General features: G+C 52.0%; 2 protein-coding genes across 6 annotated transcripts; both read left to right on the top strand.

Moving 5' to 3' along the window:
- The first annotated feature begins 1,135 nt into the window (after positions 1-1,135).
- On the top strand, positions 1,136-5,849 carry Chkb (choline kinase beta). 3 transcript variants are annotated; one of them, XR_005286846.1, is made up of 12 exons: positions 1,136-1,658; positions 1,890-1,998; positions 2,224-2,337; positions 2,509-2,642; positions 2,815-2,910; positions 3,036-3,094; positions 3,174-3,255; positions 3,379-3,487; positions 3,618-3,721; positions 4,155-4,236; positions 4,395-4,571; positions 5,717-5,849. XR_005286846.1 is itself a non-coding variant. In XM_038342373.1 (11 exons), the coding sequence occupies exons 1-11, from the start codon at positions 1,435-1,437 to the stop codon at positions 4,467-4,469; spliced, it is 1,188 nt and encodes a 395-aa protein (XP_038198301.1). In that variant the 5' UTR covers positions 1,137-1,434; the 3' UTR covers positions 4,470-4,690. The 3 variants fall into 3 exon arrangements, 2 of the variants coding, with proteins under 2 accessions (XP_038198301.1, XP_038198302.1); XM_038342373.1 differs by lacking the exon at positions 5,717-5,849 and having other exon boundaries at positions 1,137-1,658; positions 4,395-4,690; XM_038342374.2 differs by lacking the exon at positions 5,717-5,849 and having other exon boundaries at positions 1,517-1,658; positions 2,495-2,642; positions 4,395-4,690.
- Cpt1b (carnitine palmitoyltransferase 1B) lies at positions 4,437-14,633 on the top strand. 3 transcript variants are annotated; one of them, XM_038342371.1, is made up of 19 exons: positions 4,437-4,571; positions 5,717-5,876; positions 6,219-6,358; positions 6,665-6,842; positions 7,047-7,148; positions 7,327-7,464; positions 7,550-7,627; positions 8,458-8,565; positions 8,641-8,725; positions 9,498-9,693; positions 9,971-10,156; positions 11,370-11,475; positions 11,554-11,670; positions 11,996-12,160; positions 12,241-12,375; positions 12,459-12,611; positions 13,195-13,308; positions 13,849-13,941; positions 14,085-14,633. In XM_038342371.1, the coding sequence occupies exons 2-19, from the start codon at positions 5,736-5,738 to the stop codon at positions 14,166-14,168; spliced, it is 2,319 nt and encodes a 772-aa protein (XP_038198299.1). In that variant the 5' UTR covers positions 4,437-4,571; positions 5,717-5,735; the 3' UTR covers positions 14,169-14,633. The 3 variants fall into 3 exon arrangements, with proteins under 3 accessions (XP_038198299.1, XP_038198298.1, XP_038198300.1); XM_038342370.2 differs by having other exon boundaries at positions 4,492-4,627; XM_038342372.1 differs by lacking the exon at positions 4,437-4,571 and adding an exon at positions 5,069-5,235.
- Positions 14,634-16,502: the final 1,869 nt, after the last annotated feature.

Raw genomic sequence — 16,502 nt, 5'->3', positions numbered from 1 at the left:
ATGGGATGCCTCTCTCCCACTCAGTGGGACCAGAGTTACGCTACCTGTGCTGTGAATTTGAACAGCCCGTGATTTAGGGTCTTAACTGGTACCTGGATCCATGTTCTTTGTCCTGTATATGAGCTATGTTTAACTAGATAACATGATGTGAAACTTCCTAACACCTCTAAAAAGTTTAATTTAAAAAAAAAAAGGAGAAAAAAAAAGCCAAGTTCCTCTTTTATTTGGGAGATTGGTCTAGAAACTCCTCAGGGGTTTCCGGAGATTGAAGGCTGCTCTCTGATCAGCTCCTCTGCACGCTCCCCATTCCTTCTCATGGAATCTCTCTTTTCTGAGACAAGGGTCTCACCGAGTAACCTTGGCTGGTCCGTAGCTCGATCTGTAGACCAGGCTGGCCTCGAACTATTCATAGATAACTAACCATCGGGTTTCTTCCTCCTGAATGCTGGGAGTGAGGACTTGCACCACTATGCCTAGCTCTTTACACACTCTTAACGAAGTCCCTCCCTAGACTTTAAAGGGAACTCTTTTAATTTTAGGGTTTCACGTTTAGAGCTACATATATTTTATTATTTCTGTGTGATTCTCTCTCCCCCATCCCAAAGCCCTTTTATTCTAATAAATCTCATCCTTCAAAGGAATTATGAATTGTGTTGGCTTCCTTTCTGGACTTGACCACTAATGTCGTCGTCCCCCCGCCCCGATATTTAACAGAAGTCGCAAACACACACACACACACACACAAATCGAGAAAAAAAAATCCACCTCATAATATTTAAGTTTATTGTGTTGGATCGCACTCACAGTGCTCATGCGGTCCATGCAGTGCTGGAGACGTCGGGCTGATTCCAATTACGCCTTCCAGCATTACATATACATGCTGCCTTGTGGAAAGGGAAACTGCTGGAATTTAAACTCTCATTCTTCTATTCACTCGCCAAAACGCCACTGTGTGCTCGATCAAAGCCCTAATCAGGCGTTTCACAACGCGGGTGCTATAAGGAAGCCGCAATCTAGCACCATCGCCCATTCGTTGGCCAGAGCCTGGCTCGGGTCAACGTTGCTGAGCTAATGTCCAACCGTCCACGGCGCTCCGGATTGGCCTACGTCACTTCCTCGGCTCGGGACACAGTCCACGCAGTAGCCCTGCCTTTACCGAGACCCGCCCAAAAGGGCGGGACCAGAACGCGTCCCGCCAGGGAAAACAGCCGTCGGTCTTTGCCCTGAACGCTGCACCCCTGAGACTCCCACTTGACTTGGAAACAGTCCCAGGACTGGGACCACGAAGCAAGTCGAAGGCAGTCGCCAAGAGCCGAGTACGCCCAGAGTCGCTCCGGACCGGCCGGAAGCGGAACCGAGCAGAGCCGGAAGGAGCTAAGCCCACCTGAAGGTTGCTGAGCACCGGCCAGCGTTGAGCCCAACGGAACCCACGTCATGGCGGCGGACGCGACAGGTGTAGCCGGAGGAGGCGCTGTCGGCGGCTACCTGACCAAAGACAGTTTGCAGGATGCTAAGTGCCCAGCGGCCATCCCCCATCGGCGGCGCGCTTCATCGCTGTCTCGTGACGCGCAGCGCCGAGCCTATCAGTGGTGCCGGGAGTACCTGGGCGGGGCCTGGCGCCGAGCCCGGCCGGAGGAGCTGAGCGTTTGCCCCGTGAGGTCAGGGGTCAGCCTCGGGGACCTCCAGACACTCCCTATTTCCACGCTGTCAGTGCTCCGCGGGGGAGGGGGCGGGGCCAGGACCAGATCTGCACATTGCTTTGCTTTGGGGGGGGGGGGTGTCGGGGGTCTTCCTGGGGGCGTGGTGAGGTCTCCTCGGGAATAGGGGGCTAGGGTGAGTCTCAGCAATCCGGGCGACTTTTGCTGAGCCTGACCCGTGTGGATCTGCAGCGGAGGCCTTAGCAACCTGCTCTTCCGATGCTCGCTACCGAACCACCTGCCCAGTGTGGGCGAGGAGCCCCGCGAGGTGCTACTACGACTGTATGGGGCCATCCTGCAGGTGAGGGGGAGAGAGGGCCGTAACCTGAAGTGAGCAAGGCAGAAACTTGTAATTGTGTATCTGAGTATGTTGGTGCTCGTAGACCATCTAGAGCTTTTGTTTCAGAATCCCCAGTCAGTAAGACCAGAAGTCTCAGCTATGATGGATGAAGAAAACATCCCTTTGCACCCAGGCCCACTTACTTCTGGCTCTTTCTGACTTGGACCCTTTGTCATCTTCCTTCAGGGTGTAGACTCGTTGGTATTAGAGAGTGTGATGTTCGCCATTCTTGCAGAGAGGTCACTAGGGCCCCAACTTTATGGAGTGTTTCCAGAGGGCCGCCTGGAACAGTACCTCCCAGTAAGAGCCCAGTTTTTGTTGTTGTTTTTACCAAGTCCTTCCCCTTCCCCGATGTCTGCCTTCACATCCTAGGTAGGGAAATTTCCCTAAGACCTTGATCTCCTCCCATCCCATATCCCTTCCCCCTCCCGCCCCAGCCCCCTCACCACCCTGATAGGTTACTGGGTACAGAGCCGACCATTGAAAACTCGAGAGCTCCGGGACCCAGTGTTGTCAGGAGCCATTGCAACCAAGATGGCCCGTTTCCATGGTATGGAGATGCCCTTCACTAAGGAGCCCCACTGGTTGTTCGGGACCATGGAGCGGTGAGTCAAATTTGGGAATGGGACACCTACACTGACCCAACCTCTAGTTGAGTGGACAGGTTTCCCTGTATCAGTCATGGACTCTCGTGTTTCCCAGCCAAGTCACAGGGACAGGAAAACTTGACCTAAAAGTAGGTAGGTGAGTGAATGTATCCTGTTGCGGGGCTTACAGGTACCTCAAGCAGATCCAGGACCTGCCTTCCACTGGCCTCCCCCAGATGAACCTGCTGGAGACGTACAGCCTGAAGGATGAGATGGGCAACCTCAGGTGAAGGCAGACCTGGCATTCAGCAGTGTCCTCCCCAGACTTTGCTGAGGGCTAGAGCCAGGGCTAGCCTTGGAAGGTGGCTGTAGTCACATGGCCTTATAACCTGTGCCCCTCTCCCTCTACAGGAAGTTGCTAGATGCCACCCCATCACCAGTGGTCTTCTGCCACAATGACATCCAGGAAGGTATGAGAAAGTGTGAGTCTTCAAGCCCAAACTGAAAGGGTAGAGTGCCTTGACGTGACCACAACCCCCATGCCCCCAGGGAACATCCTGCTGCTCTCAGAGCCAGAAAATGATGACAGCCTCATGTTGGTTGACTTTGAGTACAGTAGTTATAACTACAGGTAAGGGTGGGAGGACAGCCTCCTGTGGGGCCTGTTCCTGCAGGACTCCGCTCAAACAGACCGCCGGGCCTTCATCTCTCCATCCCAGCTGCCCATGGACGGACATTTGCTTTCTTCCCTCAGGGGCTTTGACATTGGGAATCATTTTTGTGAGTGGGTTTATGATTATACCCACGAGGAATGGCCTTTCTACAAAGCAAGGCCCACAGACTACCCCACTAGAGGACAGCAGGTATGTAGCTGGAGGTTGGGAAAAGAAAAACATTTTTCTTACTTATTTATTTTTGGTAAAAGGAAAGAATGGCTAGAAAGGGTAATGTTCCACAGTCTCCTCAGTCCTGACTCTTGTCCATTGATCTTAGCTCCATTTTATTCGCCATTATCTGGCAGAGGTCCAGAAAGGTCAGGTCCGCTCTGAAGAGGAGCAGAAGAAACTGGAAGAAGATTTGCTGATAGAAGTCAATCGGTGAGAAAAGAGGGGAAGGGTGGGAGTGAGGGAGGACATAGAAGGAAAGGGGGGAGAGTGGGAGGGAGGGCAGAGAAGGAAAGGGAGAATTGTGGCAGGGTAGAGATGAAAGATGACATCAGAGGCTAGCTTAAAAGAAAAAGAGAGCTGGGCAGTGGTGGCGCACGCCTTTAATCCTAGCACTTGGGATGCAGAGGCAGGCGGATCTCTGTGAGTTCAAAGCCAACCTTGTCTACAGAGCTAGTGCCAGGATAGTCTCCAAAGCTGCACGGAGAAACCTTGTCGTGAACCCCCCCCCCCCAAAAAAAAAGTCACACTGGGATAAAGATTAGGAAAATGGGGAAGAAGTTGGAGCTTTACAGACAGACGAGCCTTGGGGGAAGCCAGGCTATACTCTTGATTGCACCCCCTTTTCCTGCCCCCCATTCCCTAGGTATGCGCTGGCATCTCATTTTTTCTGGGGTCTGTGGTCCATCCTCCAAGCATCTATGTCCACCATAGAGTTTGGCTACTTGGTAAGCGGCCTTCGGGTGGGCATGTTGGGTGGGGCTTGAGGAGAGCACTGGTCATGCCCTGCAGCAAATCCAGGCAGTCCCCGTGGCTGTGGGCAGAATACAGCAGGTGTGGCTCCTCCGAGCCTGTCTCTGCTCTGCATCACCGCTTCCTTCCTTAGGAATATGCCCAGTCTCGCTTCCAGTTCTACTTCCAGCAGAAGGAGCAGCTGAACAGTTTCCACCCGTCATCTTGACAACCCAACCCCACCTCGGATTCCTCCTGCAGCCTCCAGGGCAGGACCTTGGAGAGAGGGGCAAAGAAGAAGAGACCCCAGAGACTGGGCTGTGCCTCTTAAGTGAGACCGCTCTTAAAATAGCTGACCTCTGTCCCCGTTTTGAGTAGTTGCCCAAGGTGGGCATCTGGGAACCCCTGGGACCGTGTACCTAAATAAATGAATTTCTTCAGAAATACAAACCGAGGGATACAGATTTAAGTGGTTTCTCTTTAGTGCACCGTGCTTAAAAATAGCGAGGGGTCCGTCCGTTCCACGCAATGAGATTTCCTATCCCATAATATTCCCGGGCTCAAGTTTAGAAGTAACAAATACTGACTTGGGGAAGAGGACTGGAGGGGGTGGGGCAACAGCGGGCCCTGGATGCGATTGTCAACCTTGAGCCCTGAAATCAGGGAAAAGGCTGCACAGCTGACTCCTGGTGACCTTTTCCCTACATTCAGCTATTCTTAGCGCTGATGCAACCATGCTCACGTGAGACCCTCTACTCCCCAGCCCCAGACCTTCCAGCAACCTTCAGCAGGCTTGTGGGAACCCTGTCCACCCCTCCTAGGTGCCCCCCCCAAAAGGAGGGGGTTCTGGTTTCCGCCCATATCTGTTTTCTCCACCCCAATTTGGGAGTGGGTGTCAAGTTCCCAGTGAGGGCAGGGCGGGGCCAGGCCTGAAGGACGTGGGGACATGGGCCAGAGTGGCCAGACCCATACACCGACTGAAGCAAACCTGAGCTGTGAGTGGGGGGCCAGCACAGGGAGGCCGGCCAGACCCAGAGCCATTCCATCCCACAACTCTTCGCCTTTACTGTCGGCCGAGCTTTCTGAGCGAGGACTGTGCTGGGTGCATCTAAACCTAGGCTCTGTCCAGGCCCACTCCTTTCCCTGGGCGTCTTTCCCGAACCCCAAATCGCCCTTTGCCGCCCTTGGGGTACCTGAAGCCTGGACTCCTGCACCATTGTAGATAGGCCTGTCCTCCGGAACCCCACGAGGGTTCTGTGGCGGCAGCGGCGGTTAGCCAGGCTTGGGAGGGCCCAGCGGGGCGCGTAGCGTTGGAGCACGGGCGGGTTGGAGGGGGTGGTCGCAAGGGGAGCGGGCAGGGGGTGCGGGGAGCGAGAGGACCAGATGGGGCGGTGGGGGCGGAGCCTCAGCTAGAGGTGGATGGGCGGGGGCGGGGCTGGGCTGAGCACACTAAGCACCTTCTGCCCCTACCCTTAGGTGCTGACTAAACCCCGGGATGGCGGAAGCACACCAGGCAGTAGCTTTCCAGTTCACTGTGACCCCAGATGGGGTCGACTTCCGGCTTAGTCGGGAGGCTCTGAGACACATCTATCAGTCTGGAATCAACTCCTGGAAGAAACGCCTTATTCGAATTAAGGTGTGGGAACAGGTGGTTCTCCGGGTCTCTTTTTTTCTCCGGGTCTCTTTCCCAGAAGGTGCCTAGGCAGAAGCCAGGGGTCCGCAGTTAGTCTCCTTGTCAGCGGCTGTCTCCGCCTCTGGCCAGCAATACTGCTGGTTCTAGACAGGGTCCAACAGTGCAGAAGCCGGCAGGATCGTGAAGAAGATGGGATGGGACATAGAGTGTAGATGTGAGTGGAGGAAGAACACGGTGAATGGATGAGGCGAGACCAGGAGCCCTTTCTCAGGACTTCCCGGGTGCCGAATTACATTTTCTCACTCCACAAAGATGCCTGTTTCTTTCCTCCCCCCCCCCCCACAGAATGGCATCCTTAGGGGTGTGTACCCTGGCAGCCCCACCAGCTGGCTTGTTGTTGTCATGGCAACAGTTGGTTCCAACTACTGCGAGGTGGACATCTCCATGGGGCTGGTGCATTGCATCCAGAGATACCTCCCTGACAGGTAAGACACCTGGAAGACACCAGTTTCAGGAAGAAGGGCCAAGACTGTTCCCAAGGCCAGGATTCCTGTAGAGGACAGATGCAGGAAAGCAGTCATTGGCAGCCAAGGGGCCCTCTCAAATGCAGGACTGCATCTCCCGGTTCCAAGGCCCTTTGTCTACTTGATACACTTGGACCTGGGTGCACCCAGCGAGGTCTTTTCCTTCCATGTCTTCTCCAAGAGAGTTTACAGCCATCAACTGCAGTTAGAATTCCCCAAAAGATGAGCTCAAAGGATTACCCTGAAGCCTGCCTCCTTATCCAATAGGTATGGCCCCTATGGGACCCCACAGACCCGGGACCTTCTCAGCATGGTCATCTTCTCCACCGGCGTCTGGGCGACAGGCATTTTCCTATTCCGGCAAACCCTGAAGCTGCTACTTTCCTACCACGGGTGGATGTTCGAGATGCACAGCAAGACCAGCCATGCCACCAAGATCTGGGCTGTGAGCAGAAGCACCGGAGGGGGCAGGCATCTGGGGAATCTCATTTGGGATACAGAGCAAGAAGGGAGAGGCAGACTGGACAACAGTGCCCGGTGCATGTTTGTCCTGAGGGAGTTGGGATGGTTCCAAGGACTTGGTCATCTCCTAGTTTGTGTCCGTTCTTTCTGCTAGGTCCCACCCCAACACTGTACTCTGTACCTTTAGATCTGTGTTCGCCTTCTGTCCAGTCGACGGCCCATGCTCTATAGCTTCCAGACATCTCTGCCTAAGCTTCCCGTACCCAGTGTGCCAGCCACAATTCAGCGGGTAAGAGCCCGAGTATCAAAGAGCACAAAATCCCAGATTCAGAGGACCAGCCCAAACTTATCAGGACTGTTTCCCACAAATAGCTGGCTTGAGAAGAACGGGGTCTGGTTGAGGAGAGGTTGTAAGAAGGTTAATGTGGCGGTGTAGCCGTCTTCATGATAATAATTTGGCTGGACAGTACCTGGATTCCGTGCGGCCCTTATTGGATGATGAAGAATATTACCGCATGGAGACACTGGCCAGAGAATTCCAGGACAACACTGCCCCCAGACTGCAGAAATACCTGGTTCTTAAGTCATGGTGGGCAACTAACTATGTAAGTTTGCCCCGACGGCCTCGTTCTTATCCACAAGTCCTCGATTCGCCCTCCTCAGCTCTAACCTGTGCCTGACCCTCCACAGGTCAGCGACTGGTGGGAAGAGTACGTCTACCTCCGAGGCAGGAGCCCCATCATGGTGAACAGCAACTATTATGCCATGGTAAGAACCAGAGCCTCCTAGGGTTCCTGTGCCCAGCGCTGTCCCCAGCTCTGGAGCAAGGATCTAGAGGACATCCTAGAGCCTTTGCCTCGGTTTCCATGGGTGAGTGGGGGTTATGGAGTGAGGCCTGAGGGAAGGAGAAAGGAAGGAAAGTTCCTGGTGGAGCAGTCCAGAGCCGGCCTGTGGGTGGTAGGGACCGTGACAAGAGGTAAAATTTTGAGACTCCATTGAATTTCTCAGGCCGGTTATACCATACCCCATTGCTTCCTAACTCCTGGCCTCTCAGGCACAGGTTCTCAGCTATCTTGACACCATTTTCAGAGAGCTTCTTAAAACATACCCTGCTGTTGACCCATTGTAAGTGAGACCACAGGATGATTAGCAGCTTCTTTTAGTACTAAGTCACTGTCTGCCTCACTTCGCGGGACTGGTGTCCATATACTGGTGACAGGTAGCTGATCTTCCTGCTGCCCAGGGCCCAGTTTCTCCTGATGTCTAAAACACACACTGCTAGCCTCTGGGAAATCCCCCCATCCATGACTGACTTTCTGGCAGTTTGCCACCTGTCCAAATCAAGGATTTGCTTTTTGCCTTTTTGTGGTAGATCCCTTTGAAGCAAAACAAGCAGAGTATGAATGGGCAGAGAACAATTCTGGGCGGAGCTGGAGCCTGTCAGTTACACATTTCTGCAAGTTCACCCTGACATGATGTAGGATGGAACATAGACAGGGGACACAATCCCTCAGGCCCCTGAAGTTTCCTCAGGCTAGTGAGACTCAGGTGACACCCAGACAGAGGAGCCCAGCCTACAGACTCTGCTCTGTCTGTAGGATTTTGTGCTTATCAGGAACACGAATGTGCAAGCCGCTCGACTGGGAAACGTTGTGCATGCCATGATCATGTATCGCCGCAAGCTGGACCGTGAACAGATCAAACCTGTGAGTTCCATTAGCGTTAAGGGTGGGGTAAGGAAAGGAGGTCTGAATCTAAGCCATGCTGGGCCTTCCTCCCAGGTCATGGCACTGGGCATGGTACCCATGTGCTCCTACCAGATGGAGCGGATGTTCAACACTACTCGTATCCCAGGCAAGGAAACAGGTACGGGGCTACCATAAAAGGAGTCTTCCCCTCCCGGGCATCCCTCAGAAGGAAGTCCTCCCCTCCCAGACACCCCTCAGGAGGAAGTCCTCCCTTCCCACGCACCCCTCAGGAGGAAGTCCTCCCTTCCCAGGAATCCCTCAGGAGTAAGTCCTCCCCTCCCGGGCACCCCTCAGGAGGAAGTCCTCCCCTCCCGTGCACCCCTCAGGAGGAAGTCCTCCCCTCCCAGGCATCCCTCAGGAGGAAATCCTCCCCTCCCAGGCACCCCTCAGGAGGAAGTCCTCCCCTCCCGGGCACCCCTCAGGAGGAAGTCCTCCCCTCCCGGGCACCCCTCAGGAGGAAGTCCTAGCCACAACAGCTAGATGCCCAGCTACTGTTTTTCTCCAGCACTCCAGTGTCTCAGGATTGTGAACTTGTGAGAAGCAGTCAGTTTGTGACAGCTACTTGACAGTTGTTATGGACAGACTTGGTGCTGTCCTTCCAGGGCTCCCAAGTACCAAGGAAGGCAGTCATGAGTAAAGAGCAATGAAAGGAGCACAGCTGGGGTAGTGGAATTCAGGAGAAGACGGCCTATCCCTCCTAGAGCCTAAAGAAGCGGTGGGAGGGGCTCACTTGGGGCACAGGTACTAGCTTAGCATGGAAATCTACCCGTAAATGAAGGAAGGCCCAGGTCAGATATGAGGCAAAGCAAAGTCTGTGGGACCACCTGTGTGTGGGAGGTGGGCCCTTTCTCTGAGGTCCTGCCTCAGCTGCGCACTGACTTCTGTCACAGATGTGCTACAGCACCTTGCAGAGAGCAGGCACGTGGCCGTCTATCACAAAGGCCGCTTCTTCAAGGTGTGGCTCTATGAGGGCTCTCGCCTGCTCAAGCCTCGAGACCTAGAGCTACAGTTCCAGAGAATCCTGGATGACTCCTCCCCTCCTCAACCTGGGGAGGAGAAGCTGGCAGCCCTCACCGCAGGAGGAAGGTACCCAGGGCCTGTGGGGAGGGCTTGGTCAGGCCCAGGTTCAAGGCTTCATGAGAAGAAAAGCTTGGTTCTACCACTGTCCTAGAACTGAGGGTCAGAGGTCCCCCCCCACAGGATAGGCACACAATACAGAGTGAAGGGTGGTAAGGACAGAGGACGTCTTTCAGGATACCCAAGTGGCTCCACCTCATCCCGTCTCCACATTCAGTCAGATCCTAAGATACCCTGATAAAAAAGTTGGATTCAACTGCTTACCCGTCCTTGTACCCACCCCCAGGGTAGAGTGGGCACAGGCACGTCAGACCTTCTTTAGCTCTGGCAAGAACAGGACTTCCCTGGATGCCATTGAGCGTGCTGCTTTCTTTATCGCCCTGGATGAAGAATCCCACAGTTACAACCCTGACGATGAGTCCAGTCTTAGCCTCTACGGCAAGGCCTTGTTGCATGGTAACTGCTACAACCGGTATGTGCCCCTAACTCATGGGACAGACAGAGGCTAGAGTTCTTCTTTGTTTTTTGGGTTTTTTTTGGGGGGGTGGTTTTTGTTGTTGTTGTTGTTGTTGTTTGACAGGGTTTTTCTGTGCAGCCTTGGCTGTCCTGGAACTCACTCTGTAGACAAGGCTGGCCTTGAACTCACAGAGGTACGCCTGCCTCTGCCTCCTGAGTGCTGGGATTAAAGACACGTGCTACCACTGCCCAGTTTATAGTTAAAATTTAATGATTGGAATTATAAGCTAGAAGATTAAAGTAGAAGTCAGGGTCAGAGTTAATGGGTAGGTAGCATTATTTAGGGGTAAGGTGGTACTAGTTAAGGTTGGAGTGGAAGATTAAGAATAGAGATGGGGGTTAGTGAGATAGCTCAGTGGGTAATGGTCCTTGCTGCCAGGCTGATGACCTGAGTTCAAACCCCAGGACCCACTTGGAAGTGGAAGGAGAGAACCAGCTCTCGAAAGTTATCCTTTGACCTCTACACATGCATATATTCACACAAACAAACATAACTTAATTTTTTTGTTTTGTTTTGTTTTGTTTTCAAGACAGAGTTTCTCTGTGTAGCTTTTGAGTCTGTCCTGACACTCCCTCTGTAGACCAGGCTGGCCTCGAACTCACAGAAATCCAACTGCCTCTGCTTCCTGAGTGCTGGGATTAAAGGCGTGTATTGTATGAGGCCGCTTGTTTGTTCCCAGCTGCTCAGCCCCAAAATAATCACACAAAACCCAAATTATTTGCAATACTGTTTGGCCAATAGCTTAAGCATATTTTAGGCTAACTAATATCTTAAATTAACCCATCTCCATTAATCTGTGTATCGCCACGAGGCTGTGGCTTACTGGGTAAAGTTCCGGCATCTGTCTCCAGCAGGGCTACATGGCTTCTCCTCTGACTCCACCTTCTTTCTCCTAGCATTCAATATAGTTTTCCCCACCTACCTCGGTTCTGCCCTGCTATAGGTCCAAAGCAGTTTCTTTATTAATCAGCATACAGAGGGAAATTCCACATCAGGCATGCGCCACCACCACCCCGCTAAATTTTTTAAAAAGCAATAGAAGTTAAGGTTAAGTTGTGGGTTAGTAATTAGAATTGGCTTATTAGCATTAGCAGTATAGGGTTAGGGATGGAGGTTGGAGATCTGTGTAATTTCCCAGCTTTGGATCTACCCTGATCTACTCCTGCAGGTGGTTCGACAAATCTTTCACTCTTATTTCCTTCAAGAATGGCACGTTGGGCCTCAACTCAGAACACTCATGGGCAGATGCCCCCATCATTGGGCACCTCTGGGAGGTAAAGGCCTAGAGAGGGAACCTTCAGGGCAGGTACTGGCAATGACGCTTGTTTCTCAGTTTTGATCTATCCCTGCAGTTTGTCCTGGGCACTGATACCTTTCACCTGGGTTACACAGAGACTGGACACTGTGTGGGGGAGCCGAACACGACACTGACACCCCCTCAGCGACTACAGTGGGACATTCCTGAGCAGGTATGCAGACTAGGAATGGGTGGGTTAGATCTCACCCTCAGGATGCAGGAACAAGAGCTTCTCACGTGGACCACAAGGAGAGCGGAGACCCCAGGGTGTCTGCTCAGAGAAATACTGAGATCCATTGCTCATGTCCAGGATCATTGGTCCCTCCTCTGCCCCAGGCTCAGCATGGCCTTGTGCTGAGTCCTCACAGGCTGTCATTGTGTCTTCAGAAGCTGTTGGGCCGACTCTTTCATCCAACACCTAGACTTCACAACTCTTAGACCTAGAGGCCTCCCTGGAGGACTCTGCCCTCAACTGACCCTTTTCCACCTCTTGGCAGTGCCGGGAAGCCATCGAGAATTCGTACCAGGTGGCCAAGGCATTGGCTGACGATGTGGAGTTATTCTGCTTCCAGTTCTTACCCTTTGGCAAAGGCCTCATCAAGAAGTGTCGGACCAGCCCTGACGCTTTTGTGCAGATTGCCCTGCAGCTGGCTCATTTCCGGGTAGGAGCTCCTGAGGGCTGCTGAGTGTGCAGGGCGTCCTCAGGGTCCACCTGCTTGATTCCCCCTGCTGTGTACCCCAGGACAAAGGCAAGTTCTGCCTGACATACGAGGCCTCAATGACGAGAATGTTCCGAGAGGGACGGACTGAGACTGTGCGTTCCTGTACCAGTGAGTCCACAGCCTTTGTGCAGGCCATGATGAAGGGGTCCCATAAGGTGAGCCCCCCCATCTCGTCTCTCTTCCTCCTTCACCCCTGTTTACTTCAAGGGCCACTTGACCCTTCTGTTCTGACCCCCAGAAAGAAGACCTCCAGGAGCTCTTCCGGAAAGCTTCTGAAAAGCACCAAAACATGTACCGCCTGGCCATGACAGGGGCTGGGATCGACAGGCACCTCTTCTGCCTTTACATCGTCTCCAAGTACTTGGGGGTTACCTCTCCTTTCCTGGCTGAGGTCAGTGAAGTCGCTGGGTGTGACCTCTATCCCCTTGCCTTTAGGCCCCAGAGCAAGACCTTCTTGCGATAGATAGGGCTCTGTGGAATTAGTGCTCTTATGAGGGAAAGGAGACACACGTGTGCTCTACCAGTCAGTGATTGTACTTGTGAAAGAATAAAACGGGCTGAGAGCAGGGAAGGACAAGTCAGAGGGGACCAAGGCAGCCACGGCGCAACCACAAAGATGGAGAGCTTATGCAGATGCTGAGGTTTTCAGCATGGGGCAGAGGAACATCGGGAGTTCAGGGGACCACACACGTCCATTTCTGCGCTCTCCAATAGTGCCTTTTTTCTTGCTTGCTTATTTAAGACTAAGTCTTGTTATATAGCTTTGGCTGGCCTGGAATTCACTATGCAGAGCAGGCTGGCCTTGGACTCATGGATGATCCTCCTACCTCTGCCTCCTCGGTATTAGGATTGCAGGCATGTATCACCATGCCTGGCTGACAGGGTCTACAGTGAAGTAGTTCTCAGGCACCGCGGATAGGACAGGTGCACACTGGGTGCCTCGTGTCTGACAGGCGTCTGCCTCCCTGTTACAGGTGCTGTCGGAACCCTGGAGCCTCTCCACCAGCCAGATTCCTCAGTACCAGATCCGCATGTTTGACCCAAATCAGTACCCCAATCATCTGGGTGCTGGAGGTGGCTTTGGCCCTGTGAGTACCCCAGAAGGAGAGTGGCTGGCAGCACCGGGACCCTGGAGTTTCAGTTTAGGGGTGTAGACAGGGGCACAAGTACTTTATTTAGAGAGGACCTGTGTGAATGTAAATGATAGCTGTTGACTTAGGTAGGCAGGTGCCAGCACCTACCCATTCCACCTGCCTCCCTAGTGCGGCATCACCGTGCCCAAGTGTAGTCTTCAGGGGACACGGCAACACACTGGGCCCTTCAGAGCCGTATTCTTCTGAGGAGAACATGAGCTACTCTGGCAGAAGAGTAGTGATTGCTACAGAGAGGGGGGTCATCTATAGTGTAAGTCCCTGAGGAAACCCCCAAACACAGGAGCAGCATCCTCTAGAAGAAACAGAAGTTCCAGTCTTGGAACCAGAGGCAGAGTCCTTTGGTTTGCATACTATTTCCTGGATTAGGAGAGTGGGGCTGACCTCAAGAATGCAGTATCCAACATGGGCCCGTCTTGTGGGAAGGGAAAAATACATTGATTTGACTTTTGGGTCTCGTTTGCTTCTTGTTCCCAGGTGGCAGATGATGGTTATGGAGTTTCTTACATGATCGCAGGTGAAAATACTATGTTCTTCCATGTTTCCAGCAAGTTCTCAAGTTCCGAGACGGTGAGTCTCCCCTGTTCCCATTTGGGGTAGTCCCACAACGAGGATACCCGGGGTATTCCAGAAGCACACTCCATCCTCTTGTGGGTACAGAGGAGTGGGGACTGTCCTGAAAACGTATCTAAGCTCTTCAGTTATGCCCACAGAGTGCCCAGCGCTTTGGGAAACACATCCACCAAGCACTGTTGGACATCGCTGATCTTTTCAAAGTTTCCAAGACGGAGAGCTGAGGACGGGAGAAAGACCAGCTGCCCTTTTGTCCCCACCTGGTGGAGGAAGAGACCTGTGGCCAGTTCACAGGCATAAGGGGCGGCATGCACATGTGCCCAGTTCTGAGAACAGCTCTGGTGGCAGGTGCTCCCCAGGCAGATACTGCTCCTTTAGGGCCCAGTTGGAGGTGGGATTGGAGTAATGAGAGGATTTTGATTTTTTTTCTGTCTTGGTAGATGCTAATAAAAAATGAGGCTGTATAATTCTCTCTCAGCCTTTAGGTGCCTATGTTTTGTTAGAGAACTATAAGACTCTCTTCCTGCCCCAGCTCAGGCTAGAATGGTGGCAATGGAAGGGCTAGGAGAACGTTGATGAGGGCTTCTTATCTACGCTGAAATATGTGCCTTTCTGGAATAATACAGGCTTTGAGAGGGCTGTCCAACCTCTCACGTGCACTTGAAATAAATTCTTGCTTTAGAACCTTTGCCTGTTCCATGGGGCTACTTCTGTTTTTCTGCCAGGGAGTGGGGCGCACCTGCCTACTCCACACATGGGCATGCCTTCTGTACCAATCTGGGCTATAGTGCAACGCTACAGAGGCCTGTGACATCCTCCCAGGCCGGAAACCAGGGTGCCAGGTAGTCCTACCTGTGAAGGCACACAAGATACCCTGCAGCAACATACTACCTCAGTCTCACATATTTTCTTGGTGAAGTAACATTAAACTAAGTTGGACAGAACGGCTACAAACCTTATAGACTTGCCTTCAGTACTTCTGAAATAGTATTGCCTTGCACTTAGGAGGCTGAGGCAGAAGATTACTAAGAGTTCAAGGATAGTCTGAGCTGCAGACTATCTTTCCAAATTCCTGTCTCAAAAAAAAAAAAAAAAAGAAACAAGAAACAAGCCTGATGGTGGTGGTACATGCCTGGAATCCCAGCACTCGGGAGACAGAGACGGGCAGATTTTTGTGAGTTTGAGGCCAGCCTAGTCTACAAGAGCTAGTTCCAAGACAGCCAGGGCTAAACAGAGTAACCCTGTCTCGAAAACAAAAAAAAAAAAAAAAAAAAAGAAAGGAAGGAAGGAAGGAAAAAAGAAAGAAAGAAAGAAAGAAAGAAAGAAAGAAAGAAAGAAAGAAAGAAAGAAAAGAGTAAACCAATAATAGTCCTTTATGGAAGCGGAAGTAGCACTCAGTAAATACAGCTGCATACTTGAATGAATTAGATTCCAGATGCTAAGAACCCACATGCAAATCAGATTTAGAAGTCATGTTTTTTGAGCATAGATAGGACTCCGTTCTGAAAACTCAGTGATGAACAGGACACTCTCTCTGCCTCTACAGAATTCTCCACTTGAAAAGGTTCATGTGAGTAGGGGACAGTGCAGCTGATGGACACAAAGCTATTTTTGGAATGACCCATTTAGCGAGTGTTTGCTGGATGCCTGTAGTATGCAAGGCAAGCGAACTAGCAGTGAACAAAATTAGCAGACGGTCCTTCCCTCGGCTCCCAAAGACTTCAGTGAGGAACACAGATTACAGTTAAAAGTGCGTGTAATGTAGTAAGCCAGATGTAAGTTAGTGGCCAGGTGAAGGTAAGTGAGCAAGCCGACCAGCGTAAAGGTGCAGTTTCGGATGGTGGTGAAAGCAGGCTGCCAACTTACAGGCCTGCAGGAGAAAGGGATAAGCCATGTTCTTCCTATCTTTCATGTCTCAAAGTGGGTGGCAGAACATTCCTGGACGAAGGGGACAGCAAGATCCAAAGGTGTATGGCGAGAAATACCTGTTGGAAAAGATTAGCACATGATAGCCTATAGCTGGTGTGAAGTCAGAGCAGGGGGGTGGACAAACCTAGCTTGAAGACATTTTTTTTCATGTTCCGTCATCTTCAAATGATAGGAGAGTCCTGGAGTTTGAGCAGAGGAAGCCGTAATCCCTCCTAATTTTAAGATTTTTTTTTCTGGCCAACCAGAATGATATAACAAAACAGGACGCAGTCATGGGAGGATCATGAGGCCTGCCTAGAGGCAGTGTTTATGAGAGCAGAGCTAAAAGGAATGGCAGGACTTACACTCAGGTCATGCCATACACAGGACTAGAAAATTGGGAAGTTGAGACTGTCAAAGGCAGGACCAACAAGCCTGATGAGATCTCAGAGTCAGCTCATTTTTTAAAAATATTACATTAGCCAGGTGGTGGCAAAGGCCTTTAATCCCAGCACTTGGAAGGCAGAGACAGGTGGCTCTACAGCCTGGTCTCCAGAGCAAGTTCCAGGACAGCCAGGGTTACAGAGAGTTGTTGAAAACCAAACAGCGACTGTTGGAGGGAGGCTGCTTGTTCACCTCCTGGCCACACA

This window comes from Arvicola amphibius, chromosome 9, assembly GCF_903992535.2.
Source record: "Arvicola amphibius chromosome 9, mArvAmp1.2, whole genome shotgun sequence".
NCBI classification, from domain to species: Eukaryota; Metazoa; Chordata; class Mammalia; order Rodentia; family Cricetidae; genus Arvicola; species Arvicola amphibius.
The sequence above is the reverse complement of the archived record's forward strand: the minus strand, read 5'-3'. Positions and strand labels throughout refer to the sequence as shown.